At 46.1% G+C, this 18088-nt stretch overlaps 1 protein-coding gene across 5 annotated transcripts in view; it reads left to right on the plus strand.

The window, feature by feature from the left end:
• The window catches only part of EXOC6B (exocyst complex component 6B), a 262345-nt gene that overhangs the window by 108277 nt on the left and 135980 nt on the right, over positions 1-18088 (plus strand). For all 5 annotated transcript variants that reach the window (XM_018561201.1, XM_018561202.1, XM_018561200.1 and 2 more), the window contains exons 9-10: positions 14196-14279; positions 15059-15105. In XM_018561201.1, coding sequence (XP_018416703.1) covers positions 14196-14279; positions 15059-15105 — 131 coding nt within the window. The remainder of the gene's footprint in view (positions 1-14195; positions 14280-15058; positions 15106-18088) is intronic.

Genomic DNA, 18088 nt, shown 5'->3' on the forward strand with positions numbered 1-18088 from the left:
ACGCTGATCAGTGCACTTCCATTAAGGTCTATAGAGCAAAATGAACTGATAAGTGCCATAAAAGAAGTTTAAAAAGAAAGACGTCACCAGCACTCCAACAATGATAATAACAGCAATTAGATGCTCATTTATTGACAGACGCTGTCTCTCATTGGCAAGCACTTTCGGGGCCACACAGGGTCCCCTTCGTCAGGCTCAAACGGAGGGGACCCTGTGTCATCTCTGAGCCTGACGAAGGGGACCCCTGTGTGGCCCCGAAAGCGCTTGCCAATGAGAGCCAGCATCTGTCAATAAATGAGCATCTAATTGCTGTGCTATTATCATTGTTGGAGTGCTGGTGACGTCTTTCTTTTTGTCTACGTGTGGCGGCACCATCCACAGTCATTTCGAGCACCCGTCTTTTTTTGGGGGAGTCCCGGTAAGGAGTGCGGCAAGTTTTCTTTTTTCTTATAAAAGAAGCTCAGGGACTATTTCAAACAGCGACCGATTCAGCGCGTTTGCATGAATGGCCCCCATTAGGAATACATGGGATTTTAATTTGCACGCGTTTCAGCGTGGGAAAAAAGCGTGTGACGAAGCGCCCTGGTGTAACCGGGGCCTCACTCATGGATTTCCCAATTTGGACCACCCCTCTTTGTGAAGAGCTGCCAAATTCAAGCCATTAGGCTCAGCCTATTGACTTTTCCTGATAAGTTAAAGATCTTGGTCCAGCGCCTCACCCCTACCTCTGCTTGAAGTAGTTTTAGCTGACTACGTTGCAAATTGTTCATCTGTTGTAAGTCTCCACAGAAAGTCACAGCTGTGTGAGGGAGCGAACGAATAAAATAAACGCAAGGCGTAGTTGTAGGCCTATATGGGAGTATCGGTCAGGTGACTTTCTTTCTGCAGGTCCTTGGAATCTCAAGCAGCTTTGGTGCGTGTTTTCCTGAGTTGGGAAAGTTTGTTTGAATATTGGTATGTCATCACAGTTCCCAGGAGAGCCACAATGAGAGGTTCATTTTCTTTTCTTTGTAAAGATCACACAGGGGATACCGGGATGTGTTGTTGCTTGCTCCCGTTTCGGTTAGTTTTCTCGTGCTGGTGGTGCAGTGCTATGGCCGAGGTCTCCCTGAGTTTACCAGTGACGTCGGCAGGTGTCTTGTCTCCTCTTGCAGAGTGACAGCACAGACCGCCTAAAGAATGTTATGTCCACCCAAGTTGTATCTTGTCTACATGTCAGAGTCCGATCGTGTCCGTGAGATCCGCATGGTGTCTGGCAGTTTACGGCACACTAAGAAGAAGCTGATTCGTTGCTTTTTTTTTTGGGGCTGTTACTGATTAAAATTTTCGTGTTCGATTAATCGAAATTTTTTTTAATCGATTAATTTCGATATAATTATAACGCACATACAGATCCAACTACATTGGCCTATACACATACAGCACAGCAATAAAGTAATAAAATGAACTAGGATCACACTAATCCAGCACGTTATTAATCTCACGTGCCCCACTCAATATGGCCGCTGTTGAGTGGGGCAACTCAGAATAATAACGTGCTGAATTACTGTGATCCTAGTTCATTTTATTACTTCATTGCTGTGCTGTATGTGTATAGGCCAATGCCTTGGCTGGCGCTCATGCAGAAAGTTTCTTGGGCAAACCTCTTATACAATCTGAAAAAAAAAATCAAACAAACTCTTACGCGGGGTATTGCTCATATGCAAATTATCAATTTACAAATAGCCTTTTCTACAGCTTGTACGCATAGTGTATATAGGTGCATACTTTATATATTATGGTCAATCTGCCTTAAATATATCATGCCTAAAATGCACTGTTGCTTTGTTTAACTTGTAATAAAAACCAAACAGTCTCCAACAGAGCCTAACAGAGAAAGAGATTTTAAGGGTTGATTTTATCCATCCATATTGTTACAGATACAACGGTAAAGTACCATTGCTAACGAAGGGAAGGGGAGGAGTCCGGTGACGTCACGGACATCGACGTCACCGGACTCCTCCCCCTTCCCTTCGTTAGCCGACGGAGCCACTTGGGGAAGGGGGGAGGAGTCCGGTGACGTTGATGTCCGTGACGTCACCAGATCTGCAACGGGATTCCGGAAGTCGGTGGAGAGGTGAGTATTTTCATTAGCGATCAAAAAAATTTTAATAGAAAAGATTAACGATTAATCGAGAAATTAATTGTTAATTATTTTTTTTTGGTCTATATGTAGCTTTGACCCTACTTAGCAAGCTTTATGGACAATGGAAAGAACTTTAAGGGCTAGCAAGATACTGAAACTTTGCCCAGTGGGAGATTCCTCCATCCACACAGTTTAGCGTAGAAGGAGGAATCTGTTGTACTTTTTCCATCTGACCATAGAAAATCTGCAGGTAATCTATAAGTGTATGGCCAGCTTAAGACATTATATCTTAAAGCTTCTGGGGGCCCTTTTATTTGTTTTTTTGGCTGGCTTTACTTCTGCTTTAACGCTTCCACTCCCCAAACAGCGAATACTCACTTTAGCTGTGCTTCCTTTTTGCTACCAAGGACAGAAGAAGCTTGGGCTTGGTGATCGACCCAGTGATGTCTCATTGGGACCTTAGCCTTCTTTTAGGGCGCACACGGAGCTGTCTATCAGCAGAGCTGCGCGGTATATGAAATACCCCCTGGGTATTTAGTAGCACTTAAAGGAGAACTATGAGGTGAGTACTTTTCACTCACCTCATAGTTCTAGCCGACCTGTGACACTGAGACTGTCACATTTCGGCTCAGTAGATCGGGAAGTGAGCGAACACATACCGGAGTTCGCTCACCTCTCGATCCTGTCACGGCTCTCTGCCGTGACAGGGCAGGGGCTGGATTCCCCCCTCCCCGCTCCGATCTGCCAGTGCTGACTGGCGGAACGGACGGGGGAGGGGGCGGGTACAGCTGGCTCTGCCTCTAGATAGGCAGAGCCAGCTGTCAGTCACGCAGCTGGGCGGATCCAGGCACAATTGTCGGGATCCGCTTCAGCTGCGGAGTCTCAGTATACCGCGAGCAGCTGCTCGCTGTATACTGCGGCGTCTCAGTATACTGAGCCTAGGGTGATGGGAGGACGCTAGTTTGTGTCCTCCCGTTACCCTAAGGAGAAATATGGGGAAAAGACTTATCCCCATAGTTCTCCTTTAACCCCATTGAGAATCTTTGGGATGTTCTGGAGAAGACTTTACATAGTGATCCGACTCTCCCATCATCACTACAAGATCTTGGTGAAAAATTAACCTTATGAAAATGATGCCACAGCTAATGCATGCCGTAATCAAAGCTAAAGGCGGTTCAACTAAATGTCAGAGTGTTTGACCAGGCAGCGTATTTAATATGGGACTCAAAATATAACTTGTCCTTTCTTTCAAAAGTACAGCTTGGTCGTACCCACCCTGTTGGTTAGTGAGGTCACCCATCACACTGAAGGACCAATCAGGCAGGGGATGGCGCAAGCTTTACTTTTACAGGACTGATCACTCTGACACTTGACTTTGACTGAAAGCAATCCCTCCATATTGCTATTATATGCTCAGTGCAAACTGTCCTAGTTTGTGCCCAGTTTTTTAAAGCTTGTGCATAAAAAAAAAAAATCTTGAGCATGGTGCCCAGCATTATTCAACCCACTTCCTTTAAGCCCAGGGCATCAAGGGCTCGGCCATCATACTGGACTCTCGGGAGCATGCTGCAGTCAATGTGGCACCACTCTGTGGAGGACTTGGGATCTGCCCACCTCTGGAGAATAATGGACCTCGGTGTTACATGACTAGACAGAAGAAAACATATGGAAATAGACATGTATTTTTTAAAGTGGGTGGGTGGGGGGGGGGGGCAGTGGAGTTGGGCTTTAGGTAGCAGCGAGACTTTCCTGGAAAATCGCCTTGCCAATCAGCTGCTTCCAAGAAAGCAATTAACGTGATTATTTTATTATTTCCTATAAATTATCCCCTTGGTAACCTTATTCCCATTGCTTGATGTTCTGGTCTTTCTGCAGTTTCATCACGGGGATTTTTTTGTTTACCCTCCCGCAGCAAGACAGCGGTTTGTTTCATGTTATGACCTGTGTAGGGAAACACACTCATTCATACAGTGTGTATCTGTGCTATCGTTCTCTCATATATACGCTTTCCTTATTTCTTGGCAGATACCTTTTTTCCAGTAGATGTCTGCGGCAATTCACAAATATCAGGGCTACTCTTTAATAGCTTTCTGTTCTGTACGATGGCCATCCAACTTTCTATTTGTAGATACATTATATCCATTTATAAATAGTCTATAGAGTAAAATGAAAACAAATATTTTAGAGGTGTTCACTAGTATCTTTGACCTCATCAATCTTGGTCGTGAGGGTACTTTGGCAGTTAGAAATAGCCTCGAGTACCTTGGTAGTGTCTGCCGCCGAATCAGGCCGTTTGTTCTCGGAGGCCACCACAAATCCGCCATCTTTGTCAGTGCGGTGAAACTTGTTGAGTTTGTTCACCATTTCAGAGTTCCGTTTTGGCGGCGACATATCGGTAAGGAGAGGCCCCGTGAAGTAGAAAGGATAGTCCGTATAGAAAAAATGGGTGTAAAACAAACAGGAGGCTAGCTAGGATGTTAAACAGGATCCATGTGGAGCACTCGCATCGCACGTCTCACCGCAAGCCGCGCCAGGCCACGCTCCCTATTCACTAGTATCTTATTAAAAAATGTGTGCATCCAGAATGCTATATTTATTATAACGTGTATTTTAGCTATACTAACTTGGTTAATTTAAAGGGTCATTCCAACCAAAATGGGTTCTATCCATAGGTGGGGCAAATCAGCCCCCGGCTTCCTATGTGTTGGTTGGTAGAACAGTGAGAGCTCTGCCATAATTCCTGGGTTTGTTTCTGTCCACCTAATAGCCTTGGGTGTTTCTTCCTACCTTTGTGTGTCCCAATTCCTCCTGGTGCATTCTTCATAATATTAAATTAAAGCTGGCCATACAGATGGAAAAAGTGCAACAGATTCCTCCATCTATGCTATACTGTGTGGATGAAGGAATCTCCCGCTGGGCCAAGCTTCAGTATCTTGCTAGTCGGCCCCGCCGGCTCTCATAATACCTGAACAGTCTGATTGGATGCCGGCATTGTTCAGGTGTATTGAGAGCCATTGGGGCCAAGATACTGAAGCTTTGCCCAGCAGGGGATTCCTCTATAGGTGGGGCAAATCAGCCCCCGGCTTCCTATGTGTTGGTTGGTAGAACAGTGAGAGCTCTGCCATCATTCCTGGGTTTGTTTCTGTCCACCTAGGAGCCTTGGGTGTTTCATCCTACCTTTGTGTGTCCCAGTTCCTCCTGGTGCATTCTTCATAATATTACATTAAAGCTGGCCATACACCTACAGATTTTCTGCATATTTCCTATGGTCAGATGGAAAAAGTGCAACAGATTCCTCCATCTACGCTATACTGTGTGGATGAAGGAATCTCCCGCTGGGCCAAACTTCAGTATCTTGCTAGTCGGCCCCACTGGCTCTCATAATACCCGAACAATCTGATTGGATGCAGGCATTGTTCAGGTATTTTGAGAGCCATTGGGGCCAAGATACTGAAGCTTGGCCCAGTGGGAGATTCCTCCATACACACAGTTTAGCGTAGATGGAGGAATCTGTTGCACTTTTTCCATCTGACCATAGAAAATCTGCAGATAATCTATAGATGTATGGCCAGCTTTATATTCAGCAAGGGAGGTGGGAGTCCATTATAATGGGCACAGCAGATGTGTAGACTTCAGAACGCAGCAAAGAGATTTTTATCAGTATAGTTCATGGGAGATGGAAGGAATTGTCTGGTGATTTATCTCTTCACCAGCTAGAAAAATAACGGTTTCTTTATAATGTGCAAACATTATAGTACAAAATGTAAAGCAGAACTATTGGCAACATCCCTAAACGCACAGCTGAAATACATACATGGACCATTTTACCTGCCAAAATATCTAGTGCAGAGATCTCACTAACGGAATCCCCGACATGTAGGAAACTTTTCAGTGATATTGAACTGTGGAAGAAAAAAAGCAAACAGAGGGCAAAGGACCAGTCACCAGTATTGTCTGGGGGCTCCCTGCAGAACATATTTTCCCCATTACTGAATTACCATGATTGTTCTTCCCTGTGTCTCAATGTGATGGTGGCCATCTTGGTGGTGGTGGAACTTTTGCTGCACTGGTGATCTGATGACTGGTGGGGACATGTTCATGAAGTACCGGGAAAAAGTGCAGAAAGCAGGGGAAATCTTGCACTGCAGGTCGGTAAGGTTTCCTCTCCAGCAGTGAGAACAGTGAGCAGCACCGACATCACCAAATGTAACCTCAAATCTGTTGAGAGCAGAAGTCAGAGGCAGCAGTGTCTTAGATCATTGGTTTTCAACTTACAAGGAATATTGGGCATCAACTGCAGCTCATAATGTTCAGTATATTTAATCCTAGAGAGGACTTTCCGAGACTGAAAACACACAAGAGAGACAATTGACATATTACAGGTTTGGTTAGAGACTGGGGACATGCTGCAGGAAACAGTGAAAGTCTGAGGATGCATTACATTCAGTTAGTAGTAATCACTAATATAACCCATTTACAAATCAATGCTCCCACCACCCACTCACTACTGACTGTTGGGGTCCATCGGCCACTCAACAAGTTCCAAAGAGCCTTAAGTTGGGTACCAGAGCCTTAGATTATTGCACTGCAGATATACACTGAGTGGCCAGATTATTATGACCACCCCATCAGTACTTCGTTGGGCCACGAGATGACTCCACGAGATGTTGAAAGGTGATGCGAGGAATCTGACACTCCACGGTTGCCCTTCTGTTGTCTTGTACCAGTCTTGCCACTCTCTGTTCTGCCCTAACATTGACTAGTCGCTGACGGCCACAATTCGCACGTTCAGACCCAGATTTTCGGCTGACAGTCCGGTCTTTAAAAACTTTAACAGCAGCTGCTCTTGAACATTTACCGAATTCTGCTGTTTTGCTGATACTCGCTCCATGGCTCCGAGCGCCAACAATCATCCCACATTCAAAGGCTGTTAAATTGCGTTGTTTCCCCGTATCTTCAGAAACAAATGACTTCTACTGTCGTTGTAAACAACCTGCTTCCCTATTTATAATGGTCTGGCCCTCTAGCAACTTTAGCACAAAATTATAGCTAATTTGCCTACAAACGTCAGGTGGTCATAATAATCTGGCCACTCAGTGTATAGCTCTGAGCCAAAAACTGCATAGACACCAGGATTTAGGTGCTTCTTTCTGAGTCCAGGATGTAGCTGGTGACCCTGGATGTCTGATGTAGAAGGTGACTCTGGATGTCTGACGTAGATGGTGACCCTGGATGTCTGATATAGATGGTGACCCTGGATGTCTGATATAGATGGTGACCCTGGATGTCTGATATAGATGGTGACCCTGGATGTCTGATATAGATGGTGACCCTGGATGTCTGATATAGATGGTGACCCTGGATGTCTGATATAGATGGTGACCCTGGATGTCTGATATAGATGGTGACCCTGGATGTCTGATATAGATGGTGACCCTGGATGTCTGATATAGATGGTGACCCTGGATGTCTGATATAGATGGTGACCCTGGATGTCTGATATAGATGGTGACCCTGGATGTCTGATATAGATGGTGACCCTGGATGTCTGATATAGATGGTGACCCTGGATGTCTGATATAGATGGTGACCCTGGATGTCTGATATAGATGGTGACCCTGGATGTCTGATATAGATGGTGACCCTGGATGTCTGATATAGATGGTGACCCTGGATGTCTGATATAGATGGTGACCCTGGATGTCTGATATAGATGGTGACCCTGGATGTCTGATATAGATGGTGACCCTGGATGTCTGATATAGATGGTGACCCTGGATGTCTGATATAGATGGTGACCCTGGATGTCTGATATAGATGGTGACCCTGGATGTCTGATATAGATGGTGACCCTGGATGTCTGATATAGATGGTGACCCTGGATGTCTGATATAGATGGTGACCCTGGATGTCTGATATAGATGGTGACCCTGGATGTCTGATATAGATGGTGACCCTGGATGTCTGATATAGATGGTGACCCTGGATGTCTGATATAGATGGTGACCCTGGATGTCTGATATAGATGGTGACCCTGGATGTCTGATGTAGAAGGTGACCCTGGATGTCTGATGTAGATGGCGACCCTGGATGTCTGATGTAGAAGGCGACCCTGGATGTCTGATGTAGATGGTGACCCTGGATGTCTGATATAGATGGTGACCCTGGATGTCTGATGTAGAAGGTGACCCTGGATGTCTGATGTAGAAGGTGACCCTGGATGTCTGATGTAGAAGGTGACCCTGGATGTCTGATGTAGAAGGTGACCCTGGATGTCTGATGTAGAAGGTGACCCTGGATGTCTGATGTAGAAGGTGACCCTGGATGTCTGATGTAGAAGGTGACCCTGGATGATGCTGGAACATAATGGTTCCATCTTTATGGAGAGAAAAGTAGATGAAGACATTGTCAGGGAATGTCCTGTAATCGCTGAGATACCGAGAAGTGTTATAAGGAGACATTATGGAGCACGCACTCATTTAATAGGAAAAATATATTTGACGTTGGGTCCTTTTCTTTTTATTCTGCACCACGGCGTGGACTTGCTTTGACCGCATACACTAGTGGAGGACTAAAGCTCCCTTCTTTTTTTGTTGGTGACAGGGTGACAATGAATGTGCTAGGGATGATGTCAGTATTGGATGAGGAAGCAAGAAACAATTGTATGGTCACTGTAACGGCTTGTGTTTATTAGGAGGGAAGAATACAAAATGTGCACAGAATGTTTTGGAATGTTCTTATTGTTCTAAGATCGTTGTTTGTCCTGGGGGGACCGGGTCACTGTTCCTGGCTCCCTCCTTTGTTCTACTCTTTGTTTGGTGGTGGTGGTGGGGCTGGTGGTGTGAAAGCAGCAAACTCCTGAGAGCACCATGACCCAGATGCCATCCCATTCCCTCCCGTAGTGGGGCCACCAGTGACCCGCAGATAAGGCGGCCGCTGAGCGATGGCTGGAATCCTGTTTGCCAGCTAGAGGAAGCGGCGTCTTTTGTTTTGTGGAGGAAATATCAGGGGCACAGCCACTGTACTCGCAGCCCAATAATAATTATCAGAGCGGGCTGCTTCCGAGCCGTACCATTTGAACTTTTGCCCTGCGACTGAAAAGGGCCTCATGCAACATTTACATATTATTTATTATTGTTTTTAATTTTTTTTATCTTTGTAACCGACCTCGTAGTCACCTCTGTGTTTCTGGCCGGGGTCTGGCAAGCTTATCGATGGGGCAGAAGTTCATATATTGTACAGAGGAGGGGGTCATGTGGCGGTCAGACTCCAGGCACCTGTAAATAAGAAACACTGCACATTATCACACAGCCGGCCCCGCAGACTTCTTCAGGAAACCCTGAACTCTGCCAGGAAGGTTAGCGAGGGAAAGCACGAGGAGAGGGGGAGGTCAGGCCTGGGTTAATGGAGCACTGTGGCTGCTGAACTTGAAGCTGCCGAGAGTAGGCCAATGTTTGCTGGCAGGTGGGTGCGAGTACCTGTCTCCCATTGTGCTGGGAAATCCCTGTCTCTGTCCATTACAACTGAACTTCGGGAAAACAGTTAAATACAGACAGTCATGGCCAAATATATTGGCACCCCTGCATTTCTCTCAGATAATTATCACTATCATTATAATGCACCACTTTGCACAGAACATTGTTGCACTTACAAATGTTTTGGCATTCTCATGTTTATTTATTTTATTTGTATTGGTATGACACGAAAACATGACGGAAAAAGCCAAATCTGACACATTTTACGCAAAACTCCAAAAATGGACTGGACAAAATTATCGGCACCCTCAATTAATATTTGGTAGCAAAGCCCTTGGAAAAAATAACTGAAATCAATGGCTTCCTGTAACCATCAATGAGTTTCTTACACCTCTCTACAGGAATTTTGGAGCACTCTTCTTTCACCAACTGCTCCGGGTCTCTCAGATTGGAAGGTTCCTTTTCCCAACTGCTGTACTGACATCTCTCCACAGGAGCTTTATGGGGTTCAGATCTGGACTCATTGCTGGCCAGTCCAGTACTCTCCAGCGCTTTGTCTGAAACAATTTCTGGGTGCTTTATGACGTGTGCTTTGGGTCATTGTCCTTCTGTAAGACCCATGACCTCTGACGGAGACCCAACATTCTGACACTGGGACCTACATTGCACCCCAGAATTCTTTGGTATTCTTCAGATTTCATAATGTCATGCACACAGTCAAGACATCCAGTGCCCGAAGCAGCAAAGAAACCCCAAAACATCAGTGACCCCCCACCATGTGTGATTGTAGGGACTGGATTTTTTTCTTTTAAAGGCCTCGTTTCTTTTTCGGAAAACGGTAGAATGATGGGCTGCACCAAAAAGCTGTTTTGTTTTGTCAAAAAGCTGTAAATTTTGTGTCGTACCAATACAAACAAAAGACATAAACATTAGAATGCCGAAACATTTGTCATTGCAACAATTTTCTGCGCAAAGTGATGCATTATCTGACAGAAATGCAGGGGTGCCAATATTTTTGGCCATGACTGTGTTTGGGAAATCTATACCTGTAATTCTGTCCATCCGGTTCTGAGACTTAAATATCTCTGCCCAACTTGAAGTTCAGCTTCAAATGTCCATTGAGTTGCATTCTTCTGCACACCGCCACATGGGTATAGTGTGAACAGGGCACTTAGAATACAATCGATATGAACATTCAATGGATCATTCGATGTGACTGAGATGATTGAATTGTAAACCACACACCCTTCATTAAGATAACTAAATGCAATGGAGTCCGACATCGATCGTCAATCGCCTTTCTTAATGGCAAAGTATTGGGAGAGTAAAATATATTCTTCCCAATGCTTAGTCAGTGTGCAGGTGTCACATGCCAACTCTATAGATCGAGATCTGAGCGATCACAAACTGCTGATCGCTCAACTCACGGTCATCTCCCTGCAGAGAGCAGTGACTGTCAGTCACCACTCCCTGCAGAGATTCTCCCCTCACCGCTCCTCCAGCGCTCATTGGAGGGACAGACAGGGGAGGGGGCGGGTACAGCTTGCTCTGGCTCTAGAGAGGCAGAGCCAGCTGTCAATCAAGGCAGCTGGATGAATCCTGACAATATTGTCGGGATCAGTCCCGGCTGCAGCGCGGTTCTGCACTGTCAGCACATAGCAGGCAGTAGCCCACTACATGCTTACTTTGGCTCACAGGAGGACATAGTAAATGTCCTCCTGTGACCCAAAAGAGAACTATAGCCCAAAAAAAAGGTTTAGCTTTAGTTTTCTTTTAAAGCCCAACTCCAAGGAAATAAAACGTTTTCTTTTGTAGTGAAGCTGCCCCTGCACCACAAGGGTTAGGTGGTCATTTAAGCCTACGGGAGAGGAAAAAGTTGTTTTACATAAACGGTGCTTAACCTCCTGCTGTCCGGCCATTGTAATTAAACGGCAGGGCAGTGGCTTCTTGGATGTGGGTGGGTGTTTTTAAACGTCCCTTCCCGTCCTGCTTGTGCCCGCCACAATCAGCTTGTAATGTAAACGGGCAGCGATGGCTGTTTACATAAAAGTGTTCGGGTGTCTGTAGAGACACCTGATCGCTTGTAATATGCATGCGGGTCTGCGCCCCCTCTGTCGCAGCCGCCGGAGGCTTCGCTGTGCCCGTTGTGAGCCCGGTAGCAGCACAGCAGCTCTGTGACCGGACATCAAAGGGAGATCAGTACATGATCTCCCATTGATCTCCTCTCCAGTTCCCGAATGCAGGAAGTGATGTATATTACATCACTTCCACATTCATCTGTCACTCCCCGGTACAGAAGCGGGAGAGAAGCTGGTGAAGCATATATCTGCTTCATCAGATTATCTGGGGGTCCCTAGGTGACATTAGGGGTCTTAAAGACCACTGATGTCTCCATAAAGAGGACCTGTCACTGCAAATCAGCTATCACATAGGGGGGTTGTTAGCCTTTCCATTTTCATTACCTACCTTATTCCATACCCAGTGGCACTTGTGGGTGCTTCTCTATGCAGTGCAGGCAGATCATGGCTAGTAGGAGGGGCCAGCAGGATGCTGTACATAGCTTCCTGAAAACATCACAGCACCTTGCCTCAGTATTCCTCTCAAGAGTCCTCAGCCCTAATGCAAGCAGGAGTGACCATAGGGAGGAGTTATGCAAATATCAAAATGCCTTGATGGGCTGACGTCAGGCTAGAGGAGTGGCCTTCCTTCCCAGGCAAGGCAGCGTTTGCATGCAGAGCACCCTAGGTAATGCCCGCATGTAATGCTGGACCTCCATGATTAAAAGAATTGAAATCCAATGAATGAAAGGGGCGGGCTAGGGGACAGTCAGGCTGCGGAGGAAAGAGCTAGATGATTCTGGACATCTAGGAAATGATCTATCTGACTTGCAGCTTCTAATGCACATTGGGAGAAGCTCGCAGTGTGCAGTGATATCAGAGGAAGCCATGTCAGTCCAGGAGAGGAGCCGCTACAACCGTGCAAGACTGAAAGGAAGGTTTAAAGTATATATTGAGAAATCGGGTGTGGTGCCAAAGTTTTTGTAGTCCTGCTTTGGTGGTATAAGAGAACAGCTTGGGGGTGATTAATGTTTGGGGCTGGTTATCTGTACCTGTGTGAAGTTCTCTCAGGGGTGCACAGATTGGCAACCGAGGAAATCTGTGCTGTAAGAAACAACCAGAACGCCTTGTGTGCTCCTCTATGATCTGTTTAGCTATATACCATTCATGCTGAGAGTCATTCGAGTCACATTCGGTCATCAGCAGAGAAGTATCTGCCCAGTCCTCGCTGTTTTTCAGCTGCTCTCAGGGGGTGATGGATACCAGATGTGGCCCCTGAGTCTATCTGCCCATCTCCTGCTCCGCTCCATGCCTGTAAACACCAGCGTGAGATCATAGAGGACAGGCCTGGCTCAGATACCTTGTGCTAAGCAGAGATAAGGACACAGGAAAAAAACCATTAGAAGGGCAATGGCCTTTGATAACCGGCAGTCGGCTACGTGCTAATGGGACGGCTACTGTTCCCTGGAGGACACCAGGGCTGTGAACTTGTTATGTTGTCCTACTAAGTGCTCGTGTGACCCCGTGACCTCGAAGGAGACATGGGGCAGATTGAGTTACAAGCTCCGTGTCCTCTGGAGAGGACTAATGGTTGCAGTCCTTCTTTTACTTTACCTTTCTCTTGGTAGACCCGGGAGGCTCCGGGCAAACGCCAATGAGCTCTGCTTGCCTGTGATATAATTGCTTTTGGTTTCACCTCGCCTCTGATACTCCGTAAGGGTTTAAGTTTAAAATTTTGCTGCCAAAATGAACGGAATTAAAAAAAAAAAGTTATATTGGCAGAGGAAAGTTCATTCTCCTTTTGCTGACATTATATGGGCTGTGTACGGTTTTGGTTGGAGGCAGAGCTTGCAGGTGAAGCGGCTGCATTAACTTCTTTTGACGTATGTAGGGCAAGCCATTGAAATGAATGAACTAAATAAGCAGACCCTGCTTGGAGTGCGCTTTAAGGCCCCATTCAAACTTGCCCTGCAGTGTTTTTGCACATCTGTTGTACGTCTGCAAAAGGCTACCTCCCTATGCAGACGTGGTGCAACAGATGTGCAAAAACACTGCAGGGCAAGTTTGAATGGGGCCTTAAAGTGCACTCCAAGCAGGGTCTGCTTATTTAGTGATGACTTCCACCAGCACTAAACTGGGGGTTGGGTGGGGGGAGTGGGGATCTGTATGTGGTGTTGGTTTGGGCGATTGCAACCCTCCCCCTCCCCCCCCATAAAAAAACCCTGAAGAAATGCTTCCTCCTGCCTGCAGCAGAGTGATGACATCATCTCAGCCTAGCCACAGTCACTGGGTTGCAGCTTAAGGATGGCTTTTTACAAACAAATATTGTGGCATGTCAGGAATGTATTCATACAGACTTGGAATGTTAATGACAGGTTCTCTTTTATAAGAAGGGGGGATGATTGGCCAGGAAGTTCAGAGCTGTTCACTGCAGTAATCTTATAAATCTGAATAAATCACTGCAGCAATCTTATCTTTATCATATCCCGATCCCGATACTTGGTTGCTGTTTGCAATGATCTTGTCTTCTTGTCTCAGGGTTCCAGAGAGGTCTTCGAGAACTATTACCGGAAACAGAGGAGAAAGCAAGCCAGACTTGTACTCCAGCCACCGTCCAACATGGTACCTTCTTTGGATTGCTTGAGGGGTGTCCAATACTGTGTGAGCTATGTGGAATGATAGAGGGGTCTGTACATCTGCTGTGTCCATTATGGGGGGCCCCCACTATCCCTGCACTGAGTTCCTGGGTCTGTACACCTGCTTTGCCATTTATGAAGGCCCCCCACCATCCCTGCACTGAGTTCCCGGGTCTGCTAAACTGTTTTGCCCATTATGAGGGGCTCCCACCATCCCTGTGCTGAGTTCCCGGGTCTGTACACCCGCTGTGCCCATTATGAGAGGTTCCCACCATCCCTGTGCTGAGTTCCTGGGTCTGCACACCTGTTTTACCCATTATGAGGAGCTCCCACCATCCCTGCACTGAGTTCCCGGGTCTGTACATCTGCTGTGCCCATCATGAGGAGCTCCCACCATCCCTGCACTGAGTTCCCGGGTCTGTACATCTGCTGTGCCCATCATGAGGAGCCCCCACCATCCCTGCACTGAGTTCCCAGGTCTGCACAACTGTTTTGCCCATTATGAGGGGCTCCCACCATCCCAGATGGGTTTTTATGTATTCTACTGTATATTAAGGCCCAGCCCTCCGAGTTTTACATAGACTAAGGCCAAGAGATCTCACCATCGGACCCCCCAGGATATATTAGAAGGTGAGGGGAAACTTATTCTACCAACCTCCACCTATAGCGGAAATATGTAGAGCAGGCTGACCCTTTAACATGGTGCACAGTGCAGCAGTCATGTATCCATCGCTGTGGTTTACATTCTCGTCTTCTCTCTTCCAGCATGAGACTTTGGAAGGATATCGGAAATACTTCTATCAAATAGTGGGGTAAGTTGTCCTGACACTGGGGTGGGAAATCGTTTTCCTCAGACCGTCTCTAATTCTCTACGATAGCCAATCAGATTTTCATTTGCATTCTCCCATATTGCACACGGACATTTTTCTTGGTGTAGACATTGTCACTAGAGGTGCACCGAAATGGGGTTTTCAGACCGAAACTGAAACTGAAATGTACTGTTGGAGGCCCTGGGAAATATCAGGCGTCTAAACAGACCTCTAATATTTCCTTTTTAAAATAGAAAAATAGATTGAGGAAGAGAATGAACAGGAATCCACTATACTGAGTGCCCCTATCCATTCATAACCTGTGGATATAGTATGTTTACCATGTCACCAATCATGAATGAATGGGAAGTGATGTAGAGCGCTTCCTGTTCATCCATAATTGGGGACACAGTAAACATACTATGTCCTCAATTATTTACAAGCACTCAGTGAATAGCTGATCGTTGAGTGCTTGTAACCGCTCTCCGAGCAGGGGTGTCAGCTGTATCTGCGAGGACTATAGTACAACGTGCAAATCCTGGGAAGGTGGTGTGAACAATACCCTCTGGAGGACCATGGGTTGCAGGCCCCACCCACTTTTGTTCTGGGCGAGCTGTCTCTGCATACAGCATTCCAAGCTCCTGGGTGCCTATAGAACGCATCCAATTTGCACATGGTGCACGGAAACGTGGGACTTGTAGTTTATCTCTGGTGTTCACCTTACACTGGCATCACTCGCAAGCAGCAGGATAAACCCACCCAACGCAAGCTCCACTTCTGTAAGGGGCAGAAATCTATCCCACTCCCTAATAACCATATCAATCTCTTACTTATTGAAGATGCCCCTAGGATGCACTTCCTCAATGCCCTGACACTATATCACTCTGCAAATATGCACTTCCTTGTGCCTTCTGAACTACAACTCAACGTCTGAACAATGTAACAGCATCATTGCTTGCCGGAAGCAATGCATGATGGGACATGTAGCCTTGAAAAATGGAGGTTGCATCATATCAGGCAGCAGGGAAAGAGAAGCAAAGCAAACTGGGAATCCAGGAAGTTTTTGGAAGTGATGGGCAGACGGAAGGCAGCACTCACTATATAAAAGGGAAAAGTAAGCTTTGATTGCATTATCACAAGCTATTCTGGTATGTATTATAGCTGATGTGATAGCAGGTGAGGACATGCTGGGACTTTACAGCTTCTTTAAACTTTGTAAATGCATGATATTTTAAACACGCTGTAATGCTTTTCATCACTGTATGTCTTTCCCTGTGCACAGCCAGCAAGGCGCAGTGCCGTCTTCAGCCAGGAGAAGTTTTTCTTTGAAACAACCTTATGTGATCACATGACCAGGAAACACACTGATTGGTTGCTGACCGCTAGTCTGAGACCTGCAGCTGTCAGTGACCGTGCAGTCATAGAACTAGGTGCATGCACTGCTACCGTGTTTCCCCAAAAATAAGACACTGTCTTATATTTTTTTTTTGGCTCAAAAAAACACACTAGGTCTTATTTTCAGGGTAGGTAGACAAGTCTATATGTATTCATGTACAAAAATATGGTGATCAGGGCAATCATGGGTGCCGTACCTTTCCAAGAGCAATTTGGTAACCAATCGCTGGCCAGAATGAGTGAAGCGAATTTTCACTATGGATTCCTCACAGGCGGAGTGCATTTGGTATCACTCCGCCTCTGACAGGAGCCCGCGCTATAGAGGAGACATCGGCTTATGCGGCTCTGCTCCCTCCGGTGTCGCCTCGCTTCCTCTAGCGCTGGCTTCGTTGGCACCGCTGATTCTCTCCCGCCTCTCTCGCGGCTCTTCAAGTTCCCCCTTATGCCACCACCGGCCCGGGGAATGGTCACAACTAGGTCTTATTTTCGGGGTAGGTCTTATATTTTAGCAATTCCCAAAAATAGTACTAGGTCTTATTTTCGGGGAAACAGGGTAGTTCTGAAGTGGAAGGTCAATGAATGTCCTGCCGCCACAGGGAACTGTGTCTGAGAATGCTAATCACTGAAAATCAGCAGCCGTTTCCTTTTTATTTCATGTAATTTGGAGAAGATAATTTGTGAATTAAGCTGGGAAGAGGTTTGTCGTTTTTCCTTAATAGCTTTGGTAACCCTGACAGTGTTTTTTGGCCCCCTCCAATTATTTAATATCCATGCACCAGGCAGAAGTCAGTTGATCCCTATCACACATATAAAAGCTGTATGGCAGGCCTGTGTCATATATCCGCTACATACCTGGAACGCCATGTGCAAGCCGCCTGCACACGGCAAAGGGCCGCATGCCGCACCGGCTCTCCGTGATCACCGGGGTCATGTTACTACACACACACTGCGTGTTTTCTTCCTGACTGCCATCCTGCTATTCCCAATCAAAGCTGCAATGCTCCAGACTTGATTTCAGCAGATAGGTTATAATAACATTGTAATTGCCGGCTAATTAAACGCATGTTTCTTCGTTAAACAATCCTTCATGTTGATGCGTCTCAGAGTCAGGTATTGCCCTTTGCACTGCCTTTCAACCGTATCTCCCTCTCTCCGCTGCAGACTCTGTGGGGCCACTGTGGCTGTGCTAATGAGTTTTAATGCTCTGTTTTTGTAAAGGGTTAAAAGCTAAATCCACCTAAAAAAACATAAAGCATCGGTCTTGTGCAGTTGCTAACGGAGTCACATACGGATTTCTTATACACTATATGGCCAAAAGAATACATGACCATCACACCTACTATATGGCCAAACGTTTGTGAACACATGACCATCACTCCTACTATATGGCCAAATGTTTGTGAACACATGACCATCACTCCTACTATATGGCCAAATGTTTGTGAACACATGACCATCACTCCTACTATATGGCCAAATGTTTGTGAACACATGACCATCACTCCTACTATATGGCCAAATGTTTGTGAACACATGACCATCACTCCTACTATATGGCCAAATGTTTGTGAACACATGACCATCACTCCTA

Source organism: Nanorana parkeri, unplaced genomic scaffold (genome assembly GCF_000935625.1).
Source record: "Nanorana parkeri isolate BGI_ZX_2015 unplaced genomic scaffold, ASM93562v1 scaffold507, whole genome shotgun sequence".
Taxonomy (NCBI): domain Eukaryota; kingdom Metazoa; phylum Chordata; class Amphibia; order Anura; family Dicroglossidae; genus Nanorana; species Nanorana parkeri.